General features: G+C 40.7%; 1 protein-coding gene across 5 annotated transcripts; it reads left to right on the forward strand.

Moving 5' to 3' along the window:
• The first annotated feature begins 5,866 nt into the window (after positions 1 to 5,866).
• LOC137304076 (ferroptosis suppressor protein 1-like) lies at positions 5,867 to 20,057 on the forward strand. Of its 5 annotated transcripts, XM_067972531.1 has the most exons (10): positions 6,007 to 6,287; positions 6,423 to 6,481; positions 9,471 to 9,652; positions 10,916 to 11,031; positions 11,161 to 11,280; positions 11,419 to 11,511; positions 11,945 to 12,053; positions 14,260 to 14,412; positions 17,284 to 17,484; positions 19,604 to 20,057. In XM_067972531.1, exons 3-10 carry the CDS (start codon positions 9,478 to 9,480, stop codon positions 19,756 to 19,758), a joined length of 1,122 nt encoding a protein of 373 aa, XP_067828632.1. In that variant the 5' UTR covers positions 6,007 to 6,287; positions 6,423 to 6,481; positions 9,471 to 9,477; the 3' UTR covers positions 19,759 to 20,057. The 5 variants fall into 5 exon arrangements, with proteins under 5 accessions (XP_067828634.1, XP_067828635.1, XP_067828632.1 ...); XM_067972533.1 differs by lacking the exons at positions 6,007 to 6,287; positions 6,423 to 6,481 and adding an exon at positions 5,867 to 5,957; XM_067972532.1 differs by lacking the exon at positions 6,423 to 6,481 and having other exon boundaries at positions 6,007 to 6,182.

A 20,057-nucleotide genomic window follows, 5' to 3' on the forward strand; every position in this document is an offset into this window, starting at 1 on the left:
TCAGTGATCTGGTGTCTAATGTTTATATCCCTTTTTGAATCCTTTTCATTTCTATATATACTTTTTAAGTTTGCGTTGTATAATAAAGGTCAGGGATAATTGAGCCAGAACGTACAGACGTAATTCAGTCCTTATTTTAAAGTCATAGATTCTGTCCTTATTTTTATATGAGACTTTGATTTTATATTTTTATAGTTAAAAGTTTAACAATTTGTGAAGCAGAGTGGAGTTGGTTGGAGCGCAGGAGTTTCTCCACAAATTGAGAGCTGGGAAACACAAAACTGAGATGCTACATTTACAGCGTGAGAAGCTTACACGGCAGTTTCCATTACAAGCATGGACATAGATAATTATACTGGAGAAAAGTGAAACAAAAGTGTGACAAAAATGCAGCTACAGGAAGAAAGGTTTTGTAGACAGAAAATACGTGCAGATGTAAGATTTTTAATATATTATAGATGGGGAGGCAAGATAGTGGAGCATCAATGTGCAATACTATAGATTGTTGGAATTCAGTTTAATCCCCCACTTCACATAGCTCCTACAGCATGGTCTAGGTATGGTGTCCCCTGCACAGGAAAGAGTAAATATAAGGTTGTCTGTAGGTTTCTCTTGTATATCCCCAGACAACTGACATGGGATCTTTTACGTCCACCTGAGAGGACAGGCGGGGCTTCAATTTAGGGTCTCATCCGAAAGACGGCACCTCAGACAGCGCAGCGCTCCTTCAGTACTACACTGGAGTGTTAGCCTAGATTTTGTACTCAAGTGGGGGACTTGAACCCACAATCTTCTGACTCAGAAGCGAGAGTGCCATCACTGAGCCAAGGCTGCATGTGCCATCAATCCACTCCTAAAACATCAATATCAATCATCAATGTTAAGTATTATCTCCGGCTTTGCTGGTGCTCGGTCAGATGTGTCTTCTTGCATCACATTCACTTCAACAATGCAGGTGACAAAAATATTCCTTGTATTATGTAAGACTTCTATTTCTTATGTCATTTAAAATAAACAAAACTGACTAAAACATTAAAAAATACTTTTACTTTGTAGGGAAATAGCTCAACACAGAAAAATTGTATGCCTAGCAATCGGGTAATTTTAATTCAGATTTTTAGTTCAGATTTTCCCTCTCTTTTACTGGTAGCTCACAAATATGTGTTCCCTTCAGTTACTGCTGTTGGCACCACATCTCCCAGCTAATACTGATCTGGAAATCAGATCCCTGCTCTGGGAAGTAGAAAGCTACTGCCAGGGTCCTGAGGGAGCTGTGTTCCTGCAGTATATAACTTGGAAATAATTGATCACTATTCAGATTTGTTCCATAAAAGAGGGGATCTGTTAATTTTGGAAGTAAAATAATAGCATTAGTTGGATTAAATTTAATTGATTAGGTTACAACAAAAACAGATTAACTGACCATTCATTTCACTTGTTATTTCTGGGATCTTGCTATGCACAAATTGGCTATCATTTGCCTGCATAATACCAGTGACGACACTGTAATCCTTTTGGGATGTCTCGAAGTTGTGATAAGGTGCCATATGAATCCAAGTTCTTTCTTGAGTTGAGCATAGCATAATTCAATAATATTCACTTTTGTGGTTTACAGTATGTGTCTGACAAAGTCAGCCCTTTTCAGTTTATAAATTGGCAAGTAGAAATCACATTCTTCCTTTTTAAATCTGTATCTTGGATGACATTAATAAAAAGATGGATAACTTCTTTGATAGGTTGCTAGCAGTTTAACCGGTTCTGCCCTCTGGTGTTCATTATCAATTTATCATCTGTCGTCTTCTTTCCCCCAATTCTTTAGCAAGCATTTTTTTTCCCTTACTTCCAGCTAGTACTTTGCTACTAATTATATTGTCTTGCTATACTTCTAATGCTACTCCTTACATATTGATATATTTATGTTGCATTGCATTGTTCCATACATTACTATGCACTGTCACAATTGTTTGACTGTTGTATGAACTATTTTGAACACAATCTCCTAGTATAGACTTTCTCTTTCAAACTTTTTCTTGCTTCTGAAATCCAAAGGCAAAAATTTCCCTTCAAGTATCTCAGCTTATCAAGATTAAAGTACTGCGTCAGGCAGTCTTAACCCATCAATCACCCCTTACCAAAGTTGCCATTTTCACCAAAACCATACAAGCATATCTGTCTAAGTAACTGCATCTTTACAAGATTCTTTATTTCAATGGTCAACTGAAACGTGGCACTTTGCAAGTTACTGTTAATAGAACCATCTCCAAAAACTCTTAAAAGTTGATGAATGTCTGGTAGAATCTCCTTGTTAATTGTTTCATCATAAAACAGGCACTTTAAACCCATATCAGGTCAGTTTCCAAGACGTTGTCCCATGCTTTTCAATGCTAATTAAACATATACAAAAAAGGATTCTTTTTCTAATTGAACCTTTTGTTTAGCAGTGTCAGTCATGGGTTATATGGTACTTTTGACTCAGCAGTCTTTACATTTCCAAATTGATTACATAGTAATATAGTTTGCTTTTATTGTGAATTATCAGACTCACAAGATGAAATAAAAACCAATACTAAGATTGTAATTTATTATGTATTACATGTTTCACAGGGAGAGTCACCCGACTATGTTCACATGCCTCCTAGCAGCCAGTTATAAAGCTGCATTTACAGAGGCAAGTAACCAGGTCTCCAGCCTCTGCTGTTGATCAGGGGAGGTGCATGGTACAGGGAGATTTGAAGGGATAAAAGGAGAGAAAATCAGTATATTAAAAAAATGGTGTGGACTGTATCCTTTTTGAGCAAACTCATTAAGCAATAGTAATCATGTGACTTTCAATTGCTGTAGCACTTTGTAGGAATCTCAGAAGTAATCATGATTATTCTGTTTCTGGTGCTTTCTAGCAATCTCGTTAGTTGCTGGTAAATACTCGACCAACTTTATTGCTTTACCTTTGACTGACTGAGCTCTGAACCAATCAGAAAGAATCACCATTGACGGCCGTGCCATTAGCTGCCTAGGCCCTAAGCTCTGGAATTGCTTCCCTACCTCTCTCCTCCTTTAAGACGCTCCTTAAAACCTACCTCTTTGACCAAGCTTTTAGTCGCCTGTTCTAATACCTCCTATGTGAAATTTTGTTTGATAATTGCTCCTGTGAAGCGCCTTGGGATGTTTTACTCTGTTAAAGGAGTTATATAAATGCAAGTTGTTGTTGTTATGTAGTGCCTTTCGTGTCCTTTGGATGCTACAAAGCATTTTACAACCAATGGAATAGTTTTGAAATGCAATCACTGTTGTAATCCAGGCAAACATAACAGCCAATCTTCACTCAGCAAGGTCCTACAAACAGCAAATTAATGAATGTCCAGGTAATTTTTTTTGTTAGTGTTGGTTGAGGAGGAATGTTGGCCAAGACACCAGAAGGCCACCTTGCTCTTCTTTGAATGATGCCATGTGATCTTTTATGTCCATCTGAACAGACAGACAGGGCCTTGGCTTAACATTTCATCCGAAAGACAGCACTACCTCAGCCTTAGGTGAACTACTCAAGTCTTTCGTGGGGTTTGAACCCCCAACCTTCTCACTCAGAGATGAGCATGTGAACAACTCAGCCAAACTGATTATTTCTATGGTAACTGCTCCTCGTTGGTTTTGAAAGCTGTGATTGGTCATGACCATAATGTGACTGAAAATGTCTTTCTGTCATTGGTGTCATAACATAATAAGAAACTAACATTACAGAGCAATTTCAACTGATACAAAAAAAACACTTTGAAAATGTGTTGCCTTTTTCTTGTTTGTGTTTGTCAGGAATACTGATTCAGCTGCAGAATGTACAAACGTCAAATCACTCCCTGGGCCCCTAAACGCAATAAAGCATGGGTTACATAAGTTTCCCAAATTCTAGTTTTTAATATTTAGCTAATGTTTTTGTAAATGTTTTGGAAACTACAAAGAGAATTCAGCAGTAATATAGCATTTTAAATGATGAAATCACATCTAACCAGGTGTGGAGACACAAGCAGATGTTGTTACAGTTCAGGATGGTCCAACACCTTTTTCTCTTGTTTACAGCTTGACGATAGTTTTCGTGAGAAAACCGAGTCTCTTATGAACTGTAACCTGTATTTTTATTCTTTGCTGAATTTAGATTAGTGTTGCTGAGTCCAACACCTAAATTTGATCATGGCAAATTGATTGCTGGAGAATACTTGGGATGCTTACCATGTTCTTCTGTTCTCCTGTCACCTCATGTGTGGGGCAGAAAGTAGCACGCCACCAGACTATGGTGATGGAAAACTGAAAGCCAGGAGAGCATCCCGAAGTTATAAGGATGTTTTTGCTTTGAAGCACATTCCTTGAAGATGGTATCACCCATTCAGCATGATTACAGTGAATGACAAGGAATTTGCATTTATATAGCGCCTTTCACGACCTCAGGACATCCCAAAGCACTTTGCAGCGAATAAAGTACTTTTGAAATGAAAACAGAAAATGCTGGAAATGCTCAGCAAGTCAGGCTGCATCTGTGGAGAAAGAAACAGAGTTAACGTTTCAGGTCAAAGACCTGTCACTTTTGAAGTTTGGTTACTGTTGTAAGGTACAGAAACGTGACAGCCAATTTGCATAGTAGACATCAAAGTAACAATGGCATTTTACCCTGTGACAATACATCACTCAATTTACTGCAAATCCTAAACCACACTTTACGATGGATCTCTATTTGTTTAGAAATTATAGTAACAAAGGGCATCTAAGACCAGCAGTTATTTCACAGATGCTAGAACCCACCCACTGTTAAACTTATTGGTACACCAGTTGCAAGCAGCACTCTCATCTAAGAGCCAATCTCTTGGTGGTGATCCACAGTGCAAGTAAAAATTCAGGAACAATGAGGAGATACTTTTAAAATTATCAATATGAGCTACATAACAAATGATACATCTTATTTAGCTTATTTTTTGAAAAAAAAGGATTCTCTAAAAACTCCTCTATGAGCGGTTAACAACTCTCCATAATGCACCTTTTTTTTATTCGTTCATGGGATGTGGGTGTCGCTGGCGAGGCCAGCATTTATTGCCTATCCCTAATTGCCCTATTAATAAAGTGCTAAGTCCTACACAGTGAAACCTGACTTGACAGATCACCTCTACACAATAACATTCCGTGGACACTCTCATTAGTTAGAGGCAGGTTTCTGTGTACATTGTACGCTGCCTGCATTACAATTGATCTCAGCTGCTCTGGTCTAGGGAGGAGGAAGAATCAGCCAGGAGTCCTCCTGATTGCTATCCATGAACTCTGTTGAGAATGCATTGGTGTACTTGAGCAGATGACAGGATTGGGTAACTCCCCATACCACAGTCAAAAAGCTTGCCCACACTCTGTGTATGCCACTTGGGCAGGGTATTGGAGACCTGGCATTTATATAGCACCTTTCACGACCTCAGGACATCCCAAAGCCAATTAAATACTTTAGAAACGTAGTCACTGTTGTAATGTAGGAAATGCGGCAGCCAACTTGCACAAATAGCACAAACAGCAATATGATAATGACCACATAATCTATTTTAATAATGTTGGTTGAGGGATAAATATTGGCCAGGACACCGGGGAGAACTCCCCTGCTCTTCCTGGAAATAGTGCCGTGGGATCTTTTACATTCACGTGAGAGGGCAGACAGGACCTCGGTTTAACCTCACATCCGAAAGACACTCCCTCAGTGCTTCACTGGGGTGTCAGCAGAGATTTTGTGCAGAAGTGTCTGGACTGGGAATTGAATGGCACAAACCTTGTGACTCAGAGGCCAGAGTGCTACCCACTGAGCCAAGGCTGACACAGAGACCAGAGTGCTACCCACTGAGCCAAGGCTGACACAGAGACCAGAGTGCTACCCACTGAGCCAAGGCTGACACAGAGACCAGCAATGAAGAAAAAGGAAGCAAATTGGTGAAAAAAAAAGTGTAAAAAACTTTTTTTTAATCCCCAGAAGCAGTTGCAGATCATTTTGACCCTGCAGCAAAGGGGGGCACTGCTCCCAGTGTTAGTCTGGAGTGAATCAGGAGCCAACACTCGGCTTATCCCAGATCTGGCCCGTGCCGATTGATGATTGGGACGTTTGCGTGTCAGAAAAATGCCACGTGAGCAACAAGCCGCTCCCTTTTCTCAATCCGCATCAGTCGCACTTGGTGAGTTTCCGGCCGGTGCGGGGCTAAATGCCGAGTAATAGGCGGACGGGCAGGGAGAGCGATGCAGCAGCTTGAGGCAGGTCTGTAACGGGACCCGGCAGCTCGGTGAGTCTCTTGATTCTTGCATCAGTGTCTGCTTTACTGACTTGTCTCGCCTCCCCTCCCCTCCCCCGGGACTGCTGGTTTTGCGGACAGATCTTTTCCCCGTTTCACGAGTCTAACTTTGCCTCTGCCTTTTAGTAAAGGTGAACGTTGCAGGACATCGCCTCCCTGGGAGAAGCAGCCGGCAACTCTGAACAGTTATGTCACTCCTTTTTTTAAAATGCAATTTTAAGAGGAGGGATTGTATTTAACAAATCAAGCGTTTAAATCAACTTGCAAAAACAACCACTCCGGCTTTCCCAATTTGCCTGTTGGTTTGTTGTTCCCAGTCGGGGTGTGCTCTCCGCTTGGTGGCGGTCGGGTGCAGTGCTGTGAGCTGGGTCGTTTCTCCACCCACCCCCCCAGTACTGTGCAGCTCAGCACGTTCGTTCTTGTGCATCGACATGAAATAAGATAACATTCCCATTTCAAAAACAAAAATCTGATATTCACTGCATGACATGAGTTGAATATCTTCAGGTCGGTGTAGCATATAGGATATGTGCATATAGCATATATCCACATCATAGCATATAGGAGGGGAGAATACATTCATGTCCCTGACCTAGAGTTGCCAAACCTCCTGGAGTCTCCAGGAATTGAAGATTAATCTCCAGGGCACTGCTGTGAGCAAACCCTGGAGAAAAATCAGACGTGCATTTAAAAAAAAAGTTTTTTTTTAATTCTTTGAACACTTTTGCTTATTAGTTATGTTTTTTCAAAACATTGGAGATGTGGGGGAAAGGGCTGTTAATCTGAAGTTGAGAATCATCCAGTCGAGTAATGAAGAGTCTGTTTGCTTGTCGATTTGACTTGCGACGATGGACGTGTTGGTAGACCAATGGTGGAGGTGGGGCAGTGGGTGATTGGAGGTAATGTGATGGAACATAGGAACAGGAGTAGGCCATTCAGCCTGCTCTGCCATTTGATAAGATCATGGCTGATCTGTGATCTAACTCCATATACCTGCCTTTGGCCCATATCCCTTAATACCTTTGGTTGCCAAAAAGCTATCTATCTCCGATTTAAAATTAGCAATTGAGCTAGTGTCAATTGCCGTTTGTGGAAGAGAGTTCTAAACTTCTACCACCCTTTGTGTAGAAATATTTTCTAATCTCACTCCTGAAAGGTCTGGCTCTAATTTTTAGACTGTGCCCCCTACTCCTAGAATCCCCGACCAGCAGAAATAGTTTCTCTCTATCCACCCTATCCGTTCCCCTTAATATCTTATAAACTTTGATCAGATCACCCCTTAATCTTCGAAACTCCAGAGAATACAACCTCAATTTGTGTAATCTCTCCTCGTAACTTAACCCTTGAAGTCCGGGTATCACTCCAATAAACCTACGCTGCACTCCCTCCGAAGCCAATATGTCCTTCCGAAGGTGCGATGCCCAGAACTGCTCACAATACTCCAGGTGCGGTCTAACCAGGGTTTTGTATAGCTCCTGCAATATGCCCAACCAGAGTTGGCAACCCTACCCTGACCTCCAAACCTGGGGTGCTGATCCTGTATTTGGCAGTGACCAAAAGTGTCACCTTTTATTTTCTAAAACTGCTTCTTTCCACCTGAGACTGATGGGTTGGGTTGACACCTTGCTTGTGTTGGGGAAGTGGTGTCTGGGAGATGTACTGAGTGGAGTGCCCCAGGGATAGGTGCCAGATCTCTTTTGTCTCTAATCTGTGCAAATAATGTAGATTCCGTTTTTTAAAAAAAACAGTGCATGTTAGTCAGAATTGTAAATACTAAACTGGAGGTAGTGGGTATTTAAATCTGAAGAAGCCAGACAAAATTAGTAAGTTAAACCACAATTGCAGGACAAGGGGACATGGGTTCATTCATCCAAGTCAAGTTTAGGACTGATGTCAGCAAGTGTTTCTTCGTGCAAAAGATCAATACGTTGAATAGTGGGTGGAAGTTGGAGTAAAACGTCTGGAAATCGTTCAAGAGCCTGTTAGGTGTAGTGATATGGCGACTGTAGGTTCCATCTAGATGGGTGAAATGGCCTCCCTCATCTGCCTTGATCTTTCTGAATGTTAGTTGGAGAATTCATTCTTTCTTCTTCCAATTAGTGAAAACTGTCATGTTGATAGCATACAAGGCTATGGACCAAATGCTGGAATATGGGATTAGATTAGACAGGGCTTGATGGCTGGCGCGGACATGATGGGCCGAAGGGCCTCTATCCGTGCTGTATAACTCTAACTCTATGATACAGTGGTGGTAGTGATGCTATATGAAATGAGTTTGTGTAATTTTAATCAAATTCTGTGGTTGCATGTTTGCAGTGTAAAACTGACACTCAATCAGCCTTGCTCAAAAGCTACTGTGTGGAACATGGTACTATCACATGGGTATTTCTTTGTGCTTGGCTGAGTGGCAGAAGCCTTCCATATCCCAGCACTGATCCCTCTGAACAAGAAGGAATGGGAGGGGGAAGAGTAAAGGCCACTTTTCCCCCAAATACTTTCCAGCTTTGTATCACTGTTTCCAATAGAATTATCAATGGAATCTTGTAACCCATTTGTTTTACGAGGTTGCCTTTGTCAACAGAAGTGCCATTGGAGGCAACAATTTGATTACTTGGCACTAACGCTGTCTGAGGCACGAAAACTACCCTTAAGAGGGTGATTTTGCTTGGTGCACCATAGTTCTTCTATGCTGCCAACATTACTTGTGGCAATTCTGGCTGATGTTGGCTCTTGGCTTTTAGCATTGGCTGGTGCAAACATTCCTGACATTAGTAGCATTCCCTGGTCATTCTGGCAGCTGTACTCTCTGTGTTCTATGTGAGCATGTGCATTCCCTTTAGTCAGGTTTGCTACTTTGTATGAATCTGGAACAAATCCATATGTTGCTGATTCTGCCCTGAAGTGTGAACACATTGGCAGTAAGGGAATGTGGTCATATTTGAACTGTGGATATGCTTCTGTAGTGTAAGTAGGATATTAATTATAACCTGTGTTAATAACTGGAGTATTAGATACTCAAACAAACAGCACACTTGATCCACCAATTGATCGGGAATGTGATCAAAATACTTTTGCAGTTCATCTATTGACATCTGGAATGTTTACAAACAACTAATGTAAGTACTTTTTCTAACACATTCATTTAAATTCCCCACTTTGTTTTCTTTTCCCCAGAGGCGTCATGGGAGGGACAATATCTGTGGATGAGAACATCCATGTTGTGATTGTTGGTGGTGGTTTTGGAGGGATTGCAGCAGGAAAACAGCTAAAGTCTTACAGAATTCCATACACATTGATCGATATAAAAGATGCTTTCCATCACAATCCAGGAGCCCTCCGAGCAGCAGTGGAAAGTGGTGCGTTAACAGAAAAATAATCTGCGTGTTAATTGTTGGACTGAGCTGTGTTCTGGCAGTAATGAGCTAGCGGGTATATGGCTTTTATTGTCATCCAAAGGATTATTTTTACAAAAGGCAAAGGATCCTTGCCTTTTGTCAGCTCTACAACAACCCCGAAGGAGCGATACAAATTTCACGAGTGCCTTGGGAGAAGGGTGTTAATGTTCTCTGTACACCTTAAGCATACTTCTGTTTTCATCATGTTTACAGAATGCTGTAGGGATGGACTAGTAAAGAGTGAGGGTGCCCCCTCAGGAGACAATTTCTGAACAGTTATTGGTGTCTTGGTGTTTACATTGATATTGAGATACAGTTCTATTGCTGTGTCATAACTAAATGGGATTACTTGCTCCATAATGCAGTTTCAATTTGACCAATTTTAAGCAACTGAATAATTAGCTGCAAAGAATCTTCCTGACTAATTTTAATCCACTGCTAAAATTCTGTGCCGATGAGAGCACCTAGTATTTGATTTTCAGTAGTTTTGTATCACTAAAATATTATCACATTGTTGAATACATATATGTAATAGCACTACAAAGTTTGGTCTCCCAGTCAAAGGGTGAGGAAATCTAAACTGAGACCCACTATTGAAGCCCTGAGTTAAATGAACCTTCCATCTGGGAGGGGACAAGCAGAACTGGTAGATTGGCATTGCACAGTATAAGTGCACAAACTGTTGACTGATCAGGGAAACAATAGTGAGGTCCTTGCATGCCATGATTCAGCTTGTCTGCCAACATGAAGGAAGGAGCATTCCAGGGGTCAGGAGTAATTTAATGAAAACTCTCCCATTCATCTAATCAAAACATTGGTGGATGCTGCAGAGTTGGGATAATATTTGACCAAGTTTGCAATAATGATAAAGTGAAGGCATTAAGTGAATTTGTAATACATAGAAGGGGGGGGGGGGGGGGGAAGACAAAGGTAGTTAACTATACTTCTGTTAAAAAAAAAACCCTCTTATTTGCTTCAATGCCTATCACCATTTTGACCTCAATTTTCCAAAGTGAGAATAGATGCTCCAATTTTAGAGCAGAATATTGTTAAAAATTTCTGACATAACCCACATACTGTTTTGTGGGCTTATGGATATGGACAAAGGCCAATAGAAGCCTTTTTAATGTTACAGTAGTTACAATTTCATGTCCATTTGGGATACTTGGAGATATATTCAAATTTTCACCACAACATCTTCAGTATTGTTTTTCTTTTCATTAGGATTTGCAAAGAAAACATTCATATCATTCAAAGAGACATTTGCAGAGAACTTCAAGCAAGGCAAGGTCATTGATATCGATTTAGAAAACCAGAATGTTGTTTTAGAGAGTGGGGAGGTAAGCATGCATTGTATTTTTAGAAAAAAAATGCTCTAAATGTGTAACTCAATGTGGTCACTTGTCTGAAATATTTTAACTTTTAATCTTAATATGTCACAATACGATTCTAACTTTGTTGTTTTGAAGATTGTACATTTCTCTCACCTCATATTGGCAACTGGTAGCTCAGGGCCATTCCCTGGAAAATTCACTGAACCTGTTGCGATGGCAAATGCCATTCAGATGTATGAAGATCTAGTGAAAAAGGTAATGCTATGTGGTCGACTGTTAAAGTGACCCTTTTTTAAAAAAAAAAATCTGCAATTTCAATTTTGGCTCCTGCATGGGTTTTCCTGTAGTCTGTAACTGTACTCCTTTTTAAGTACTTTTGTGTGTTTTGTATAGGTTCAGGAAGCTCAGAGAGTTGTTGTGGTAGGAGGTGGTTCTGCTGGTGTGGAAATGGCAGCAGAAATCAAAACCGATTATCCTGACAAAGAGGTAAGTACCATTATCAGTCTGACGTCATGAGACTGAATTTGCACTGATTGCCCCTGTGAATGAACAGCACAGCATAGGAGGAGACCACTCGGTCCATCGTGACTGTGCCGCCTCTTTGAAAGAGCTTTACAATTAGTCCCACTCCCCCGCTCTTTCTCCATAGCCTTGCAAATTATTTGTTTTTGAGTATATATCCAATTGCCTTTTGAAAGTTACCATTGAATCTGCTTCCACCACTTTTTCAGGCAGTGCATTCTGAAAAGTTTCTGCATGTATAGCATTTTTTTTCTTTTCAAACTTCAGAACAAGTCTAACCAGTTCTAACGGGGCCTAATGTTCGAAAGCACTTTACACAATCTGCCAGGAGCTCTTTTCTGCAGTTAACAGTATTGTGGAAGCATATATTTTTTTTAACTTAAATTTTTCTCTTTAGGTCATCTTGATTCATTCAAAGATTCCTTTGGCTGATGTTCAACTTTTACCCAGTGTAAGGCAAGGGGTGAAGGAAATCCTCCTGAAGAAAGGTGTCCAGCTTCAATTAGGTATGGTGTTAACAAGACCAGCAATGAGAGCAAAATTTAAAGAGTGACAAAGGCCCTTTATCCCAGCTCCTTTTTTAAAATAAAATGGCAAATGTATATATTTTGGAAGAGGAGTGGCATCTATTTTAGCATTATCATTCCATGTTTCTGATACCCCTCCCTGGATGACTTGATACCTTCAGGATCTGTCAGCTCATTGTGATTGTTGTGTATAAATCTGACTTTTGGTCTGTGTTCTCAATACACAGCATCTGAAAAGCAAAAAGATCGGTTAATGTTTCGGGTGTAGACTTTGTTAGAATGTGTTTCCAACATGTTCTGTTTTTTTATTTTAGATTTCCAGTATTTGTAGTTTTCTTCATCAGTCCTCTAATCTACTTCTGTTTGTTCTGAGGATATTAAAAGTCAGGTTGGATGGTTCTTGATGTCTGTCGCTGCTTGTTATAAGGATTGGAACTTTCTGATTGGGACTCGGCAAATTCAATATGCTTAGGACTTGCTTTAGTATAACACCCCAAGAACTTTCTCTTCGCCCTCTCTGCCCCCTTGGTTTGTGGAAGTTTTAACATTTTTTTAATGGAATGTAGAATTATGTAGCACAATTAAATTATTTTCAACTATGAAGAAAATTGAACTTTTATGGGGGAGGGGAAGACATGAAAAGATGGAGTTATTTTTCTGCTTTGTAGCCAATTTGAGTTGATTTGGACTGAACGAGATTATATTCGTCCCCATCTGAAGCCTGACTCTTGTTTTGCAGATGCATTGTTCAGTCCTTCTTGAACCTGACTCCTGCTGATAATTTGTACTTTTTTTTTATTCGTTCATGGGATGTTGGCGTCGCTGGCAAGGCCAGCATTTATTGCCCATCCCTAATTGCCCTGGAGAAGGTGGTGGTGAGCCGCCGCCTTGAACCGCTGCAGTCCGTGTGGTGAAGGTTCTCCCACTTTGCTGTTGGGAAGGGAGCTCCAGGATTTTGACCCAGCGACGATGAAGGAACGGCGATGGAGAGGCTGGGTATTCTGCAGCGAGTGACTCCCCAAAGCCTTTCCACCATCTACAAGTTACAAGTCAGGAGTACTCTCCACTTGCCTGGATGAGTGCATCTCCAACACCACTCAAGAAGCTTGACACTGTCCAGGACAAAGCAGCCTGCTTGATTGGCACCCCATCCACCACCCTAAACATTCACTCCCTTCACCACCAGTGCACTGTGACCATGTGTACAATCCACAGGATGCACTGCAGCAACTCGCCAAGGCTTCTTCGACAGCACCTCCCAAACCCACGACCTCTACCACCTAGAAGGACAAGGGCAGCAGGCACATGGGAACAACATCACCTGCACGTTCCCCTCCAAGTCACACACCATCCCGACTCGGAAATATATCGCCGTTCCTTCATCGTCGCTGGGCCAAAATCTTGGAACTCCCTTCCTAACAGCATAGTGGGAGAAGCTTCACCACATGGACTGCAGCGGTTCAAGAAGGCAGCTCACCACCACCTTCTCAAGGGCAATTAGGGATGGGCAATAAATGCTGGCCTCGCCAGTGATGCCCACATCCCATGAACAAATAAAAAAAAATAACTTTTTCCATGTCGGGATGGTGTGTGACTTGGAGGGGAACATGCAGATGATGTTGTTCCCATGTGCCTGCTGTCCTTGTCCTTCTAGGTGGTAGAGGTCGTGGGTTTGGGAGGTGTTGTTGAAGAAGCCTTGGCGAGTTGCTGCAGTGCATCCTGTGGATGGTACACACTGCAGCCACAGTGCGCCGGTGGTGGATGGGGTGCCAATCAAGCAGGCTGCTTTGTTCCAGATGGTGTCGAGCTTCTTGAGTGTTGTTTGGAGCTGCACACATCCAGGCAAGTGGAGAGTATTCCATCACACTCCTGACTTGTGCCTTTGTAGATGGTGGAAAGGCTTTGGGGAGTCAGGAGGTGAGTCACTCGCCGCAGAATACCCAGCCTCTGACCTGCTCTTGTAGCCACAGTATTTATGTGGCTGGTCCTGTTAAGTTTCTGGTCAATAGTGACTCTGATACCTTGCCTGGTTTCCCTGATAGTAGATGGCCCTGTGGAGCATTATGCAATGGAGTATTATGTTGCTTCTGAGAAGTGTTTGCTGAAGTTTGTATTTGGATGCAGTTTACATTAGTCAGTCTAAAATATAAGTAAATTCTTTTCACTCATGTGCTTTTTCCAAAAGGACAGCACGTCACTAACCTACAAGACGTAGTGCCGAATGAAACGCAGAATGACATGAAATTGTTGACTGACAAGGGTCTGGAAATCATTGCAGACATGGTCATCTGCTGTACTGGAATAAGGATCAACTCTTCAGCGTATTCAAATGCTTTCAGTGAGTTCTGACGCTAACCTATTCTAGTAGGTTATGGTTCTGCTCCCTTTACAATGGCTTGTTCTTTAGCTCATGGTGGTAAAGCAATGCTAAAATAAGGATCGGGGGATTACTCTACTTGCATTAGGTGTTTAAACAGCAGAAGTATTCAAGTTTTTAATGCAAATTTTGCATGGAATTTCCAACATTGAGTTGAACCAGCTTTGCTTTAAACAAGCAACAATTTATTCTAACTCAACTATAAATAATTAACTATTATTAATAAATTTGTGAATGAGTAAACACATTCGTCAGCCTGCTCCCTTTTTCACATAAAACTGAAAACTTCAAAGCTATTTTTCTAAAACTTGTCATGTCACAAATGAGTCCAAAATGTTCAATATGATTTGCAAATTACCATTGCCAGCAGTATCCATAAGTGCAGTTCCACACGTAGAAATGTACCGGTTTTACCAAACTTCAGTTTTGTATGAAGTGCAGGAGAATCTGATTTTTTAATTGGGTGATGGATACACAATTTGGGGGGGGAGGGAATAGTATAAACAAGAACATGAATGGATAGGTATCAACTGCAGACTTCAATGTGTACATGTGCGGGATTCTATCTACCCTTTGCTAAACAAGAAGGATCCGCCATCAGAAAAGTCACCTTTTTGTTCTCATCCTTTCCCTCTCTGTTTTCCATTTTTTTCATTTCATCCTTCTCTTGCCTTAACTACAGATTTTTTTTCTTGTATTGAAGTTTCCTTTTTCATATTTTGATGCTCCCTCAAAATAAATAACCAGGCCAGGAATAACTGGATGGTGGTATTAGTAATACGAGAGCTGTGCTGTTTTATTCAAATTGCTAGGTAACCCTGTCTATAACTATTTAATCTATTAATTGTTCGAATGTTTAAGTAGTGATAAATATGATCTTGTCGTCTGGTGGGGCAGGGCTCAACAGTAAGATTACCTGTCCAGGTCCTTTTTTTTTTGTATATGTTGCCAGGATGGCATTGGGTCTACAAAACAATGTCAAGCAACTCTTTGCACCCCGCCAGAGTGAGGGACATACTAATAATGATGGCCTGCCCAAACTGAGTGTGAGCACATAATTTGTTACACAAGAATTGTGATATTGGAGTCAATCAAACAGTCAAAATCTTGCAGTGCCACTAGTTATGGGAGGCTTCCTGTGAACAGGTGTTCACTCTGTGGTCGCCTTCCATGATAGAATTTGTAGATCGGGCGGGAAAGTGGAGTTGAGGTTTAAGATCAGCTATGATCTTATTGAATGACAGAGCAGCCATGTGGCCTATTCCTGTTCTTATAAGCACATGAAAAATTTAAAACCTTATTTTCTCAAAAGTAACTTGATACCGACAAGCTACTGAGTGAATGAATTAACCCTTTCTTGCCAAATCATCAAATAAGTCAGACAACAAGTCATGCACCAACAACTATTTATTGACTACAAGATCATAATTATCACTACTTAAACATTGAATTTACAAACAATTAGGATATAAATAGTTTTGGACCCAGTAATTTGAATAACAAAGGATTAATCGAGTTACTTAACAAAATGAATGAGATTGTAAAGGCAGCTCAGTGTATCATTGTAATTTGGCATTAACTGGATTGCTGAACATCAAACTATAGTTGAGATCAATGTCTGAGACTACTGCAGATTGGTGAGATTGATTTAGGATTAACTTCTCAGATAGCTGACAAGTTAACTGCATTGGATAGTCTATTGAACAGAGTCTGTGTGTCAGTGGTTAGCAACGTTGCCAGAACTTATGACCTTGCCCTTAGGTGTCGCATGGTTGAGTTGATTTTCTTCCCCCTGGAATGTTGAGTTGATGAGCCCCTTCGGTGGCAGAGTTATCTGTTCCACTCAGCAAGCTGGCTTATGCTCAACTTCCTTGATCTCACAGTATGTACAATTAAGTGAAACGCCTATCCCTACCTGTAACTGGCTAATTATAGCCATACAATCTGACTTATATAACCTCTTGCTCTGTCCTAAATACACCTTGAACTTGTAAAGGTACCCTTCTACATCTACTAGGTTAAAAATTATGACTGAGAAGACTAGAGAAAGAAGAGATCTTTCTTCTAACTAACAGAGAATCTACATCTAACCAAGACAGAGTCTGGCGCAGCGTCTGCCAAGCGCCCTCTGATATACCCGACGTTCAAAGAAACACCCCTTTCCATGCAATTGACCAATCTGGATGACGCGTATCTGAAATGCTCACTTCTTTTGGTGTCAATCATTTCTAACAGTCCCTTAAGTCCCTGGAAGATGTCAATCTTAATGAGGCATGGATACCTAGACGTACCAAGTTCCATTTTTACTCCCCCCAACTTCCAACCTTTTAACAAAAGGTCTTACACGGGACCAAATAGGACACGACATATTTAAGTCTCACTAGCAAGCTATTTCCTGAGCCAGTACTTAATATTGGCTGTCTTATCAGTGGTAAGGGGTGCTCTGTTTTAAAAGAGCCTCTTCATGGTCTTAATTAGTTTTGATTTTCCAGCATTCAATCCAACTACGGACTACATTTTGTGTGGATTCCTTTAAGCTGAAACTCAATTTTGTTAACAGCATTTCTGGCAATTCACAAGGCATTTTTTGCTACAGTCTGCACAAAAGTATTATTCTGAAGAAGGAGTTTGATATCATTTCTCTTCAGTTATAAGGAACTTAAAAATCTTTTTCCTTGATTTTAAATTGGTTGGGGGGGGTTCTAATTTATCTGAAAATAGGTATCCCAAGTATACTCCTGCTTCATAAAGTAAAGCATAATACTGACTAATCTGTGTGTGTTTATATATTCTAGAAATTGAAATATAAGTTTTTTTTTTTCTTTTTCACAGAAGATCAACTTGCTGAGAATGGTGCATTAAAAGTCAATGAGCATCTGCAGGTCAACGGGATAGAAAATGTTTATGCGATAGGAGATTGTGCAGATGTGAAGGAACCTAAAATGGCTTATCATGCTGTACTTCATGGAGCTGTAGCTGTGGATAATATTGCCAACAGTCTTAGAAAAAAGCCTCTGAAAGCTTACAAACCAGGTGGGGATTCTGCAGATGGTGTCAGCAAATTGCGTTGAATATTAAAAAGAAAATGGCATTGTGAGATCCTGAAGTACACTTTACTTCTCTTTCCCCCCCCCCCCCCCCCCCAAATCATAACACCAGGCAAAAGGTGAATGTGAAGTGAGGAGTACATTTATTTGTCTTTTAATAGCTGCTAGTAGATGCATGGAAGTCGCTGAGTGGCTCCTTTTTTCTGCTTCCAGTGAGGAAGTCCCTGCCCTTTGGTATGATCTGATAAGGTGGGGTGCTGGCGCAGTAGTAGCACCAATGCTCACTTATCTGTTCGGCACATATGGAAAGTATCAGCTGACTGCAATGAGCTGTTCGCTAGTAGTTGCTGTATGATAGATTTGCAGGACTCCATTCAGTTGGCACTGCAAATATACTTAAAAGCTCTACCTGCTTTAGTCATCGTTTTTCTCCTTTCAGATGTCCCATAACTTATTCATCTATGGGATAGGGGTGGGAAAGGTGAAGCAGTCCGTTGGTGCCGTGCCTAAAATTTGACTGTGCTTTAATTTGGGTGGTCTGTAATTGAATTACACGATATTTTAGAATATTCGCTATGTAAGTTATACATTTGGAAGAAGGGGGAAAATCTTGGTTGTACCTTAACCATATGAGTGAAGTATTCCAATGGCCTTGCTGCTGTATTTCATCCTGATGCCTGAATTGTTGTACTGTGGCATGGATAATCATGCGCTATTGCAGAATAAAATAGGTGCTAGTGGCAGAACACAGTGAGGTTCCTAGTGTACTGTATCGCAGTGTAGTGGGATGGGGTTTGAATTTGGTTCCCCTTGGTTCCTAATCTTACTGTACTATTATGGGAAATGCTAAACAGAAGCCAGGGCTTTTCTGAAGATAGGTAGGAAGATACCTAGGGGAGATGCAATCTTTCTACTCTTGTATATTTCCATGAGGCCAAATACAAGCTGTCATTAGAGACTTGGGCAGGTCTTGTGTTTGGAGTGGGACGTGTCAACTTAACCCATTATTTTAAACCATCAAACTCCTGTGATCACAACCCTGAAGCTGCACCCAGTCATATCATAATGGCTGCACAAGCTGGATCTATTGATTACTTTAAAGAACACCACTACACTCTGTATAATGAAACACATACTACATAAAATGGTGATTCTGAAATTGAGGAACATTGTGTGGCCAACAGTGGCTGACACAGCTTCAGGTGCATTGAATGCTGTCTCAGAAGCCTAAACTTGCTTTGGCTTGGGTATAAAAGCACCATTTAAGTTGGGATAGAGGCAAATCAACCAGTCAGTCTGATGTTGGAGATGCTTCAAGATTGGCTTGAAATTTTAGTAATGGTTTCTCCAAAGTATATTTTTGTTAATTACTAGTACTGTTTGTTAATTCTTTCTGATTTTGCTTCTATTTAATTAATAAAGTACAATGCAGCAGCAAAATATTTATAGGAAAGGAAGAGTGCAGCCCAAATGCAAATGTAGGATGGTGTTTGAAGTGAAGACTATGTTGTACCAGTGTTAAGACCACTGAATGCTGATTTGAAGGCCATCATTGGGGTCCAGTTTGCCCTTTTATACCAGATCAGACTCTTCAGCAACATCCAAGATGGTGATGAAGTTGTGTTGTCGTTAAAGCAATTAAGCTAATCTATTGCTCCAGAACATGCATTCAAAGTACTCTGTACCTACATGCTGCAAGAATCAAACCCGTTGAGTTAGTAGAACTGCAGGGAGGTGGATGGGTGTGTAGGGTATGCTGACTGCATGCATTGGGTGCTGTGGCTTCCTCCCAAACTTGGAGCAGGCACATGTGTGTGCACAATACTGCTTCAAGCTTCAGATGCAGAAGGGTGCCTGATCCTGTGTTTATAAGCTTGTTGGCACAAGACTGGGCTAGTTAGTATGTCTGCAACATTGAACTTTGCTTTTTCCAGTATGACTTTTTTTCTTTCCCAGTTGCTGTATCTTGACCTTTTATGTTGGCCAATTACTTCGAGTCCTTCTGGTCTCCCCTGCTTACTTTGGAGGAGAAGATAGATAGCTGAAGTTGCTTTTGTTCTGTTAATGGCAACTTTTCATCTTTTTGGTATTTCTTGATTCCCTAGGTTCACTGACAATGCTGTTGTCAATGGGTCGGAACGATGGTGTTGGCCAACTTTATGGTTACCACGTTGGAAAATTGATTGTCGTCTTGGCCAAAAGTAGAGACCTTCTGGTTTGGAAAAGCTGGAGAGAAATGGGTCAAACAGCACCTTGCTGATGACTGAATGCCTAATAGCCTTCGTTCGCCCGTTCTGGGATGTGCCTTTATTCAATCTCTTCAATGCATATTTAACACTTTGAATATTGGATATCTTGCTGTAAATTTCTAAATGACTTTGCACTAGAACTGGTAAAATGATAGAACTGGAAAATATTTACAACATTCCACCATAAAATGATAAAAACCTTATAAGTAGTAGCTTCATATGGGTGCAGAAAAGCAACTGCAATTCTGTCTATGTTCATTGATACTTTTATGGCTGAATTACCACAAATAATAAATTGAATTTTAAAACA

The sequence above is a fragment of the Heptranchias perlo genome, chromosome 36, assembly GCF_035084215.1.
Source record: "Heptranchias perlo isolate sHepPer1 chromosome 36, sHepPer1.hap1, whole genome shotgun sequence".
In the NCBI taxonomy this organism is placed as follows: Eukaryota; Metazoa; Chordata; class Chondrichthyes; order Hexanchiformes; family Hexanchidae; genus Heptranchias; species Heptranchias perlo.

Coding starts and splice junctions, on each gene's coding strand:
- LOC137304076 (XM_067972533.1), top strand. CDS start 9,478: ATGGGAGGGACAATATCTGTGGATGAGAACATCCATGTTGTGATTGTT. Junction 9,653..10,915: donor CCGAGCAGCAGTGGAAAGTG/GTGCGTTAACAG, acceptor TCTTTTCATTAG/GATTTGCAAAGAAAACATTC. Junction 14,413..17,283: donor AGCGTATTCAAATGCTTTCA/GTGAGTTCTGAC, acceptor TCTTTTTCACAG/AAGATCAACTTGCTGAGAAT.